We start from the raw sequence: 13,305 nt of genomic DNA on the forward strand, positions 1-13,305 counted from the left end.
TCGTGCGTTCACATACGTATGCCGGCCCTAACGACAACAAACCCCACGTGCAGGAGGAAGCAAAAGAGAAGGGCAGCAAGAGAGAGTCCGGCCTCGACCTGCCCCGAGTACAATGCCAGCTCATGCACACAACGTGCGCGGAGCATCAACCGCTCGGTCGGCAACGGCGCCGACGCCTGACTTGACCGGCGCCAGGCCAGACACGTTGACCGTACACGGGGCTGCTGCCCGCCAAGCCATCTTGGCCGTGCACAGACAGTTGAGAGTAAATTATTCCTGCGAATTCGGACGCTGCGGTGCTTCCGGAAAGACAATGCGGCACAAAAGGCTCGCTTATAGTATACAGTAAAAGCTCGTGAATTCCAACTCGTTTAATTCGAACTCACGTCCTGGTCCCCGCCCAGCCCTGTATATTTCAATGGGGGAAAACTCCCGATAATTCTAACGCGTCGGTATCCAGAACGGTTAATTCGAACTATGATCCCCTGGTTTCCATCGCTCCTGGTAGGAGTCGGTTCAGAGTGATTACAATGTGTTCCTGCAACAGATTATTTCGCGTCTATGTAGGGTGCCGCGCCACCGGCGCCAGTGCACCGGCGTATGCCATTATTATTTACGCCACATTTACGAAATTACCTGCCACAAACCTGTAGAAGCGCCTAATTCGCGATAACGAGCCCAGAGGTGGCTTCTTTCTGTTCTGCTCGCGCTGTGTGGCGCTATATTTCCATTCATTCTAGCGCCCGCCCGCTAATTCGAACAATTTTATGGCCCCCTTCGAGTTCGAATTAACGAGCTTTTACTGTATTATATTATATTATATTATATTATATTATAATATATTATATTATATTATATTATATTATATTATATTATATTATATTATATTATATTATATTATATTATATTGCACACACGCGCGCGCACGCACGTGCTAGAAAAGTGCTAGCCGGGGAGTGCTTCACGCTTGAAGGTCACGAATGCGTCTCAGTTCTTTATGAGCGGCGATAAAACGAATTTTACATTCAAAAGTTCGCGACAGTGCGAACGCTGCGCGCTCCAAAGAAACGCCAATATATTTTTCCGCAGCCTTCACAATTTCATAAAACAAAAGATTCACGTCGCCATCGATTTGACTGAGTGCGCTTAAGTACCTCATACAACGTGAACGTCAGCAGAATATTCCAGTTTAAAGCAAACGATAATATTCATTTGTCAATGAGCCGCATCGCAATTAGTGCGCCGCAACCGGTTAGGGAAAGGTTTTAATTTAAGAAAGTTCGTTCAGAGATTTCAGTTAACTAGACAAATGACCGTGACGGGCCATCCGTGCGAATTCCGGGAAAACGCACCGGGAAGAAAGCGAGTACGCCCCGACCAGGCCGCTCTTTATTTTCGTACATAATTTTGGCATCATTATGGCGCAGTTTTGGAAACGCAACTTGGAACCTAAACAAACTGCGTTTCAGAAATTCCGTGCAGCGTAGCCAGATCCACAGTCTTCGAGTACACACATGCCAAGTCATGCCACCAATCTCTCGCAGCATAACTTCCCTTCAGGAAGTCCGCCTGGCTGAAAACGACGAGATCGTGTGCCAGATAGTTTCCGCTAAAAAAATAAACGAAACAAAATGAAAGTTGTGGCATTTACTAACAGCTGTCAGGGGCTAAGAACGCGGGGTAATTTGCGCGCCAATTATTCGCGGCACAGAGTCCAATATATACGACGCGGGAAAGCGGAAAGGGGGAAGCTTAAGAACGTTCGCTCTTCAGACGCAAGCTGGCGGAGGCACGCTCGCTGTCTCGGCTGGTTAACGGCGGTAGTTTCTCAGGGTGTACTGTAAGGAGCAGTACTGGGATCGATATTTACGACGCCATTGCCAGGCGAGGATATTGCGCTCTAGACGCACAACTTAAAAAAATGTACCTAATAAGAACGCTAGAACGGTTTTAAAAAGTCCAGCACCCAATCAATCGAACATGTAAACGATTCATTTAAAGCCTCCACTAATTGATTGATTGTAGGGTTTAACGCACCGACGCTACACAGGCGGTGAGGCGCGCCGTAGTGGATGGCTCCGGATTAATTTTGACCACCTGGGGATCTTTAACGTGCGCTGAAATGTCGAATACAAGGGCTTTTTTTTTTTTTTTGCTTTTCACCTCCATCAGAAAAGCGGCCGCCGCGAAAGCGTCCACTAAACTTTAAAGCGTATTATTGTGAGAATATAGGTTCATAACCCAATAACATTTCCTTTCCTTTTGATAGCTTCAGCCCAATGACAGGATCGTTTGGACAAGTTCTGCAAAGAAGAAAAAAAACTTGCACCCCATGCTATCAAACTTGACAACACCGTATAATTTTTTCTATGGAGGCGAAAAACAAAAACGACCGTGCACCGAGAATTCGACGCACGTTAAATATATATTTGCACAGGCGGTCGACATTAATCCGGAGGCTTCCACTACCGGACGCCTCATAGCTCACTGTAGCATCTGCGCGTTACACGTGCACCTCCCTCCCACCCGCCCCTTCCCCGAATTTTGATAGTATTAATAGAACTATAATAATACGTGATGAGTGGTATGTTAGAGGTATATTCAGTGAGAAGCAAGAAGCCGCGACTCACTCAAACGACTCTGGCCGAAGCGCAGGAGCTGAAGAAACCCCTCAGGGAATCGGGACGTTACCCTGTGCCTGCAGCTTTGCCGCACAACCACAGGTGCGATGTCCCGGAAGGAATTCCGCATGCTCGCTTCCGAGCAGTGCACCGAACAGAGCAGGCGAGACCGAGCGTGGTTACGGCATTACTAGAAGTCACGAACCCCTTCAAACAGGTGAACGAAAATCACGTGTACGCCCCTTCTCTCACTCTAGCCGCACACTTAATCCGTCCACCACGACCCCGTCGCTCATATAAGGCAGCCAGGAGACAAAACTCCTCCCCGCTTCCCCGCTGTTTTGTTTTGAACAGCAGCGTTCCAAAAGTACAAAAACAATTCAGCATCCGCACGTACATGCTACCACCCGTTTCGCACCAAGTGTGTATGAGCGGGGCTTCCATAGAGAGCTGCCGAGGACAGACCCGCAGAAACAGCGAACACTGAATTAACTAACCAGAATCGCTTTCTGCCAGGAAGAGAGGGAGGGGCTACGCCGGTCCCGCCGGAACAAAAGACGAGTGTACGCCGGGGCCCGAAAGTTCATGCGGGGGGGGGGGGGGGGGTCACGTCGCGCGCCAGTACCGGCGGCACACACACGTCTGCCGGGAAACAATGCGGGCAAGCAACAAAAGGCTGGATAACGGTCAACGGGCACGGCACTGGATGTGCGCGACAACGCGTGCCGGGGCTCTCGCTGCGAGTTGCACGCGGAGCGAGAATAAATCGGGGGATTACGAGAGCACGATAGGATCGGGCGTGCGCCGTTCAGAGAAGCCCGGCGAAATTTCCTGCCGCGGCTTTGCCCGAGCTGCGCCGCCACGTCGCCCGATATCAACAGGCAAGCTGCAATCAGTCGTAATAGCTTGGATAAGCCTGCCGAGAGCTTGACAGCAAAGGTTCGCGCAGAATCGGGGCCGTTAGAGTGTGCTTTTGACCCGTTATATAACAACCAACCTTGAAAACTCATTTGCTAAAAAATGCATTACGCACACCGCAACCATGATCACCTCATGTCCCATTTCTCTGTTGATCGTTGTCGATCACTGACATGACGGTCGTTGACAAACTAACCGCGCGAGCTATTGGTGTGTCCTGGAAACGCAGTCGCGTTCAATAGTAACTCCAACATCTAGATGATAGACGCGGAGCTACACCCACAAAAGACTGGGCTGACGTATACGTCGCTGGAGCGCTCACAGAACCCGCCATCCTCGCCCCTCGCACAACAAACCCGGTTCGGTTCCGTTCTCTTCGGTTGAAGCGAGGAACCCACGTGAAAGCCTATATAGGGCTGCGCTGACCTTTCACCCGGCGGTATCACCCGGCGGTCGGACGGTGTATTGGAGCCGCGAATAACCATAGACGGGCCGCGCTTTCTAACCGCTTTCCGCAATCCACGTCTTTACGACTCGACATACTACACTGCGGCCGTACGTTCGCCCACATCTTCGCTCTCGCCTTCGCTTAGTGAGGCGCGCCGTCGCGCGCAATCAGCGATTTGGAAGTCTCCCTCGTGGCTCAACTTGCTGCATGAAGCCATCGGCAACTGCCTCCTCGTCCCCATAACGGTCGTGCCAGCCTCAGCGAACCCGGGCATTCTTGGAGTGAATAGCTAACGGCATACGCATAAAAGCGCACGACGCAAAGGCACACGCAGCGTGGCCGATTGAAGGAAATCGGGCTCCTTTCCAGTCGACCATAGTCGGAATTCCGAAGCGCGCAGCTAACGGCCCCGGCGCTCTCGCATGCACCGCCAATTTATCGGCCGAGATCTGGTTTCCGCGCACGCAGGCATTCCGCTTCAATACCGGGACACCGCTGTGTTGCGTGTGTGCGCGCGTGCGTGCGTGCGTGCGTGCGCTAGTGCGTGAAACCGAAAGTGCAGCGCTTATGCTGTACAGAGAACTTTCATACACACCCACAAAAAAAAAGAGAGAGAGAGAGAGAGAGAGAGAGAGAGAGAGAGAGAGAGAGAGAGAGAGAGAGAGAGAGAGAGAGAGAGAGAGAGAGAGAGAGAGAGAGAGAGAGAGAGAGAGAGAGAGAGAGAAACCAAAGCCGAGATGTGCGGAATTTCCTCCCAGAAACAATGCATAAGAGAGCCGCAGCCTGAACGAGCAACGCCCGTTTTACGATTTCTTCCCGCCACTTTTTAGTTGGCACTCTCATTCTAGTATCTTTTCCCTGCATTCGTAAATTTGCTCACTCAAGCGAGACCAGAAAGCGATATCCACGAAAGGAGTCAAAGCAATTCCGCAGGCTGCTTTAAAGAATGCTAAGTACGGCCAATAACACTGGAGGCGACACCTAGCCCCTTTTTTTAATGTAAAGAGCTACCTCCAATATTACAGCACGATTGATTGATTGATTGATTGATTAATCAATCAATCAATCAATCAATCAATCAATTAATTAATTAATAATTAATTAATTAATTAATTAATTAATTGATTGATTGATTCTAGGGTTTAACGCGCTGACGCAACGCAGGCGATGAGGCGCGCCGTAGTTGAGGGCTCCGGAATAATTTTGACCGCCTGGGGATCCTTAACTGCATGCGCCGAAATCTCGAACACGCGGGCGTTCTTGCTTTTCGCCTCCATCAGAAAAGCAGCCGCTGCGGCCGGGAATCCAACCCGCGTCCTCGTGCTAAGCAGCAGAACGCCACTGAGCCACCGCGGCGGGTAATATACAGCACGAGCGCAACATTCACTTGATAAAAAAAGGAAAGAGCAAACCCCCTCAGGACGTCAAAAGGCGAAAATGGCTTCGCATGCAAGCAGTGGTAGATCCTCCTCGTCTTAATGTGACATCAACTATAGTATTGATGGAACAACAAATTTTCAGCGAAGAACAAAAAGGCGCAATCAACCTAATGTATACGTTGGTTTTATCTGCAACTGCTACTTGAATTTTGGTCAGATCCCGAAACAACCTGGTGCCGTTAACAACAACAACAAAACGCCTGCTGTACCACGATCCCGCTTCAGTCGTGTCACACAACGACCTAACGGAGGCAGCAAAAGAAAAACGCGGCGCGAATCGCGTTCGTTGAGTAAACAAGCCTGACGAAATCAGTGTACCTGAGTTCCGATACTCCACAGCTGCTGCCCGCATGGAAGGTATGTGGGCAAGGGCTGGAAATTCCGACCACTCAAAGCTGGCAGAATAACCGGCCATGCAGCTGCGGCCGCTGAAAACGCGTATGTTCTACAAATTCGTTGGACGGCTTCACACAGACGCTATTTAATAACTGCGCTACCCATTTTCACGACTCTACGCCCGCGCGTGAGTGAGCGACATCACTTATTCAAAAACCTCCCCACTATATCCGGATAACACACCAAGGAAAACACAAGGAAAATCCGTGTGGTAAAGAGTGTGTGCTTAAAACAAAACAAGAAAGATCTGCGCGCGTGCATAGGAGTGGGTGCGCTTATAATTCTATAGGTATATAATTACAACAGAGAGAAAGAGATGGAGGGAAGGGGGGGGGGGGGGTTCGTTGAACGATTTTTAACAAAACCCAGGTCCGCTAATACGTTTTTCCACATCAGTGCATTTTCAAACTGGATTTGTGGGAACGGCTCAATTATTCAGACCATTTTGCAGTCGTGCGAGAAATCAGGCGCGCGCTTGGGAGTGTGCAACCACACACACACACACATATATATTATATATATATATATATATATATATATATATATATATATATATATATATATATATATATATATATATTGTAAGCACTGTAGTTCTCCGCGGCATAATATTTCGCTGATTTAAATCTTATGTGTAATCATCATCACCTGTCATCCTTTCCAGTAATGCTTCATCTTCGCCACCTGCACATGATCATTATCATCCCTGAGGCTAGTGCTGCTTGGCTGCGCGTTCGCCAAATAAACGGCGTCTGTCTCTCCGCTCTATCAGTGAGCGACGGCTCCTTGAAGGCCTCTTACACGATATATATATATATATATATATATATATATATATATATATATATATATATATATATATATATATATATATATATACCGAGAGGCCGACAAGGCGGGTAATCACTCGCAATCGGCTAAAAGCGACACGTGCCCCCAAAGCGCCAGGAGTACGCACACGGATGACAGAAGGGGCAGGGCCGCGGGCAGCGCATGCGAGCCCACATCGAGAGTGGAGCGTGCGGCGGACGTCCGCGTAACATCACGATGAAGGTACCAGGAAACCACTCCCGTCAATGCGATTTAGTGCGCGACACAGGCCCGAAAATAAAGTCGCACGCGCCTCCGCACATCGTTCCTAATTAGGCGGCGAAGCCGCATTTACGGGTTCCCCGCGATCGGCTGAGAGAAATTGAGTAAGAACGTGATTTGCTTCAGAGTAGCTCGCTCCAGCGCGCGCTTCTTTGCGGCGAATCCTTTACCAAGGAAGCCTTTCCCAGGGGAGCCTTTCCCACGGGAGCCTTTCCCAGAGCGAGGGGAGGGAGAGGGAAATCCTTTCTCACTAATAAGTTGAGAACCCAAAATTCGAGCTGCCGCACAAACGAAATCACACCGGTGGCAAAACCTCCATTCAGAGGCAGTCTTGCGACGTCTCCGGGGCTGTGTTCTTCGAAACACTTCGTGTGTTGAAGAAACACTCAAAGCTGAATTAGTTGGTTGCACACCACATTGAAATAAAACAGCGCAACGGAGGACGATGACAAGAAATTGTCCAAAAGGCAAGCGTACATTTTCGAACTTACCTTTGGAGCTGCTTTATTTAGCAGAACATATTACGCGTTTTTTAACGCATATATAACGACCTCTGCGGTAATTCATGAGGTAACGCTTTGCACTTATATGGTTGTAATTACCGCTGATAATAGTAATATCAGGCACCAATTCGTTAGCGCATGAATGGCGTATCGAGAAACTCAAATCATTACTACTCGCCGGAACTGTGTTGTCGACATCTGCAGAAACTCGCAACATTTAAAACTTCCTAATAAAAAAAAAAATCCCAGAGGCCTACTAGTAGGTGGTCCAAGCTAACGACGGAACGCAGTTATTAACGAGTGCTGCCTCAGCCCTCACTGCCGCATGTCAATTTCAGCGTTGCTAAAGAAAGCAAGCGCGTGCTGTTCGGCCCGATGATTGAAACGAGATCGGCTCACCGGGAACAAGGGGGTTTTAATGACTCGGAGAAAGTAAGAAATGTTCAGTGTGGAAGGGCGCCTTCCTGCGGCGCCTCAAGCCATACAGGAACAGGCAGCAGTCCAAGGCGCAGCTGCGGTTGTCGACGTCAGCGAAGCCGCACCTGCCCTTCTCGGAGTAAGCTTCGCAAAGGGGCGGCCGTAGACAGACAGCCGCGTACTGCGCGTGCGGCCTTCGCCCTTCAAGAGCAACTGGGAGGCTTCGAAATTATTCACGGCGCGGGCTCATCATTCATTAAATATTCGCCGCAACCGGCTTAGTACCACTGCGCGTGCCTTCGTACTGGTGTCCCCGTCCACCTCAAACATTTTAAAGCTCCCAAGCAAAAATAAAGTTTTGAAGGACCGCAAGCAGGCGTGTTGCATAACTAAGGCCGAATTGCGAAACTTGTGTTGGTTGTCGACTTTTCTTAAGTCCGTCACGAACAAAAAGCCGAGGGGAAAATGTCGAACCCAGAGAAAAGTAATCAACAATGAACAAAAACGCTTCGAACGAAAATGAGTCCAACATTTCGCCGCCCTCTAAATTGAATCAAACGCGGCGCAAGCCCTGATAGCCTTGGTCGGTCACACGGACCCGACTCCCTCCCTTGTCCATGGGCGATCGCGCGTGCGACACCCGTTTGAGCCATTTCCTCAGGAAAGCGAAACCATGCTTCAAGCCCTCCTCCTCGCCAACCCCTTGGAAAGTGCGCGCAAAGCGAAACTTACCTCCATATCAGTGCCGGGGAGACGGATCGGAGATAGGAGAGGGGCTGGTTAGCTCCCCGCAATCCCTTCCTGTCCGGAAGCAGACGAAATCATTTCCCGCCGCCGGCGCATCGCGACGTCCCTCACCAGACCGACGGGACAACGGCAGTCACCACCACAGTCGGGCAAACACGGAACATCGTGCACAGACGAACCTTAGAAAAGAGTCGTCTCAGCGTATCCGCAATGATACGTCGCCGCTACCGCTGCGCACTATCGCTTCCCACACGGGAAACATGCCCGTTGATACATATCTGACTGAACACAGAGGTGTGGTAGCACCAACGTAGCACTGGACGAACGTGACGCTCGCTGCCTGAGAGAGGTCCCGTGAGCGACACCGGCGACGCAAACCTTGGCGCCGAAAGAGAACCTCCAGCTGTTTCTCCCCTTGTGGAGAACCAGGGGACCGCGGCGATCGGCAAAGCGCAACGCGGCGTTGTCGCCGTCGGCGGCGCCAAACCCGACTACGTCCGCCGGCGTTGCGGTGCCATTCGCGACGCGGTTGAGCAGCGGAGCCGACAGATGGCGCCGCCGCAAAACGCGCACCCAGACGCTGCAGTCCCTGAGCGCCATCTGGGGCGACGCCGATGAAACAAGATCGACGCGAACGACGGTGCCTCCAAGGGAAGCAGGAGTAAAGACCCAGCAGAAAACGAGGCAGAAGCCTTCTAAGGAAGATGAGATATATGAGCAGCCAGTACAACAGAGAGCTTCCCAACGACTGCCGAAAAAGGCAGAGAAGGGGTGTTTATCACTCTATACGACAGCCTGACGAAACGCACACAAGATGGCGCAAGTGCTTCGATGAGACACAACGGGGCGCGCAATTCAAAGCTCATTACTACACACCGAGTGGATTTTCATTTTCTAGCTGCACAAACGCTAAACGAACAAGCATTCCCTATATAGCGTTTAAATAACAGACAATCCATTTACAAGACACCCATAGCGGTGACTCAGTGGCTAAGGCATTGTGCCGCTGAGCCCAAGTACCCGAGCCGCTTTTCCGATATAGGCGAAAAGCGAAAACACCCGTGTGCTCCGAGATTTCGGCGCACGTTAAAGATCCCCAGGTGGTCAAAATTAATCCGGAGCCCTCCACTACGGCTCGCCTCATCACCTGTGTAGCGTCAGCGGGTTAAACCCCGCAATCAATTAATCAATCAATCAATCAATCAATCAATCAATCACTAGATGTTTTGTCAAAGATTACAGAAAATAAAAAAAATGGCAGTGATTTGCCTCATCCTGAGCTACACTGGGGCAAACAATTGTGAAGTTCCATGTTGAGCTATGTAGGGGGGCATGGTTGCCAGCCCGTCAGAAGTCAATATCCCGATCAGGCACCTTAAACTATGCATCGTGTGCTCTCAATAATAATGAAGGGGCCTTTATATTTCAATTCCCATAACAACTATAGCTTTTCTTCGCGAATTTCAGCATCGTGAATTTCGAACTTGATCGGCTTCGTCTCCAACACGGCACCCAATTAAAAAAAACTAGCTCGTTGTAATGAAGCTACTTGCCGAGGCTAAGCCACCTACCGTTTAATTTGGAGATATTACATAATGGCCGCCACATTTGACGCCCCAATAACCCACCCGGTCCTGCCCCCTATCAATTTCACGTCACAGCATTATGGCGTTCAGGATATTGCACATTTAAGGGCCAGGTGCATAGCCGCCGGCTCCACGTCCCAATTTTCGTTTGACTCCATTTTTCTGTCATCGTCTTCGACATTACTCCATTTTGAAGGAAATTTAAACAACGTAAAGAAATTTAACCAAATCAAAATCCCGCGCTTTCCCGAACCACTTCTTGCCGTCCTCCTCTTCCCACTCTACTCCAACCCCAGAGCACCTCCTCCTCTACACTACTTCTTCCCTGATTAGCGATTTCTACACCAAACCCCGGCAGGTTAGTAAACCACTCGTGAGCAGGCTCAGCGGTAACATTTATGGCTAATTCGAGCGACGCACTTACAGGCAGTAAAAAAACATTTCAGAGACTGCGGGAAAACCCGAAGGTACTTTCACCGCACTAAAACGAACCGAGCGGCGAAGCTACCACAAGGAACGAAACCGGAAAGCTGCTTTCGCTGCACGTACACAATCAGTGCGGCGAAGCCACCTTTAGAACTGGTCACCTCGTCAAAGTCGACATTTCATAGCAGCTCTTCCGTAAATTTCGGAACTTAAGACACGTCCGATTCATAGACAAGAGTTCGTCAATTATCGTTACCTATAGCCGCTCGTTCACAGTTGTGAATGCTGTGCCGATGCATTTACATACCTAGCTTTACAAAACACAGGCACAACTTTGCGCACGCTATTTAAAGGGACACTGAAGTGAATTTGTCAAGCTCCCGTTTTTGCTTGCACTGCGTAGACTGGCTCAAATTAGCACACTTTTCATCGTTTATCCGGTTGACAAATCGGTAATTATTTTACAAAGCGCGAAAGAAGAAAAACTACCATGCGCGGTTTGCGGCGGCCGCACCAACTAAGGCTGTGACGTTGAGAGGAGGGGCGCCGTGATTGGACGATGCCCAAGGTTAGCAATCACACAAGTTTCGGTTTCGGTTCTGTAAAACATAACCAATGGCTTTGTTGGATGGGCATTCTCAATATCTCAGTAATCATCGTACCGCGCTTCTGCCATGTTGTCGGCTGTAAAATGCACAAGATAAGCCTCCCAGGACGGCTTGTAGTCGTAGCATTCACTAGCCGAGACCTACGCAGTGCATGAACGCCCTCCGCGTACCCGCAGACGCCCAAATGTCATGCGCTTTTCCCCCATATTTGGAGCTTGCCTCCCTCATGCCTGTATCGTAAAAAGCGTGCTCGCACCAGGCCAAGGGTCTGTTCATTCTGGCCTGTGCCCACTGCCTGCAAGCAGTCGGTGCTTATGGCAACAGCACGCCAACGAGAACTCGCTAGCGCGCCAGCGCCAGCCTGCGCGCGCTTTGTGAACTAGTTCGTGTAGCCATGAACGTTGCGGCCCCAAAAAAGGTGAACGCAATATAGAAAACATCGGCGGAAAACAAAAAAGTAACTTACAAAAAAAAAAGCACGTACCCGCGGGGATTCGAACTCGTGACTCGCAAAACATTCACGGTGAAGTCCTAGCGCCCCAGACTGCTAGGCTACGGAGCGGGACGCGAAAGCCTTGCTAATATAGGGTATATATTGTACAACCGGTTTACACTTTTATTTAGTTTTGGCATTTCAAGCCGCTTAGGTGACTATTTGTTGTACTGCGATCGTGCAGTAAGCGTCGCCCGAGTTTCCACAGTAGCTCACGTCTAGCAATTGCATTTCGTAGATGGAAAAGCGTTCGCAGATGCGTAGTCGTGCTGCTGACCGCTGTGCTTGTTCGCCCAGCGCAAAAAAAGTGCTTCCCGCGCCCTATTTTTACGCTGTACGGTAAAAATATCAGTTGATTTTATTTGCTTAGTACCTATATTGACTTTGCTGACTCTTCTCCCGCCTTCAAGAGGCCTTATATTTTCCTACTGGCGTACCAGTCAGCGAAGCGTCGCATGTGCAGCGCTTGTGTGAAGCGACCTTGACTTGGAGCTAGATACAGTGTACAAACAAACCAAGTAAAGAAAGGCACATTCTTCCATTCACAAACGTGTCCTGGCTTCGTTTCAACTAAGCGAACGAATTGCGACCAAGCAATTTTTTTTTAACCTCCTTGATTGCGACGACCCGCCGGCGGCCGGCGGACGAAACGCTGGGCCGACTGACTCTGTCGGCCGGGGAGCCGTGCAGTAGCGCAGCCGTGGCGCAGCCAATTGCCAGCTCATCCCCTCCTGACGTCACACGAAAACGCCACAGAAAATGGGCGAGCGTAAAGAGAGGAGGACAGCGTTTTCGAATTAGTTTTTCTACTAAATAAAATCGCGTAAACGCGCCTAGAGTGGTCGAAACATGGCCTGGGGACTCCGGACTACAATTTGCGCTAGTAATCCCGCAATGTTTACATATCACTTCAGTGTCCCTTTAAGGTCACCCATTGGCCGAGTGTTGTTGACTGGGAACGCTATATGACAAGACGCATCTAGCATGCAAAAAAACTATATGCCGAGAATCGGCTGCACGAGGTTCGCTGAAGTAAAAGACCGCGCTGGTAGGCAACGCTTGGACCTGCCCAAAGCGGACAGTGCAAAGCCGGAAGTGCGTCTATGGCTGGGAATACGGTACCTAGCTGACCTCGCCTAGGGGCGCAATAAGCACGATTACTCGCAGCGCAGAAGTGAAAAGAGCACTGATCCGCGTTCAATTGGCCACCCATGCTTTCGCCTGTACAACTCATAAGAGGAGCTTACGTGTCCACTGAGCTTTTGTACCGAAGCTCATACGACCTTACCGCATTCTTTTTCACTTCTATGAAAGCTATTAGCGTAGCTCTTCGCAAACGCTCACAACACGCGTCCCATAACAACGCTCGCTTTTGCTAATCGGCCACGTAACTGACCATAAATAATCATCTGGTTTGAGACAATGTTATGAACGTTTATACTGTGATATAAAAGCTTGCTTTTTAACACTTCTGAACAAGCTGAGACCGTCAATTCGTTCATTAAAATATCTGGCTGAGCTGTAATCAATGTAATAAATTTCGCGCCCTGCATGATGAACCAGTAAAGCATGAGAGGGCTTTCCGATGCTGACTTGGTTAGAACCCCAAAT

General features: G+C 49.7%; 1 protein-coding gene across 5 annotated transcripts in view; it reads right to left on the reverse strand.

The window, feature by feature from the left end:
• LOC144170353 (uncharacterized) overlaps positions 1–13,305 on the reverse strand; it is a 313,794-nt gene that overhangs the window by 130,987 nt on the left and 169,502 nt on the right. Inside the window, exon 1 of one of the 5 annotated variants that reach the window (XM_077700107.1) lies at positions 8,567–9,063. The exons of the other annotated variants lie outside the window; for them this stretch is intronic. Coding sequence (XP_077556233.1) covers positions 8,567–8,572 — 6 coding nt within the window. The 5' untranslated portion in view covers positions 8,573–9,063. Of the gene's footprint in view, positions 1–8,566; positions 9,064–13,305 lie in introns of those variants that run through there. 5 annotated transcript variants of the gene reach the window in all.

The sequence above is a fragment of the Haemaphysalis longicornis genome, unplaced genomic scaffold, assembly GCF_048455015.1.
Source record: "Haemaphysalis longicornis isolate Haplotype H1 unplaced genomic scaffold, Haemaphysalis longicornis Haplotype H1 scaffold_2, whole genome shotgun sequence".
Classification (NCBI taxonomy): Eukaryota; Metazoa; Arthropoda; class Arachnida; order Ixodida; family Ixodidae; genus Haemaphysalis; species Haemaphysalis longicornis.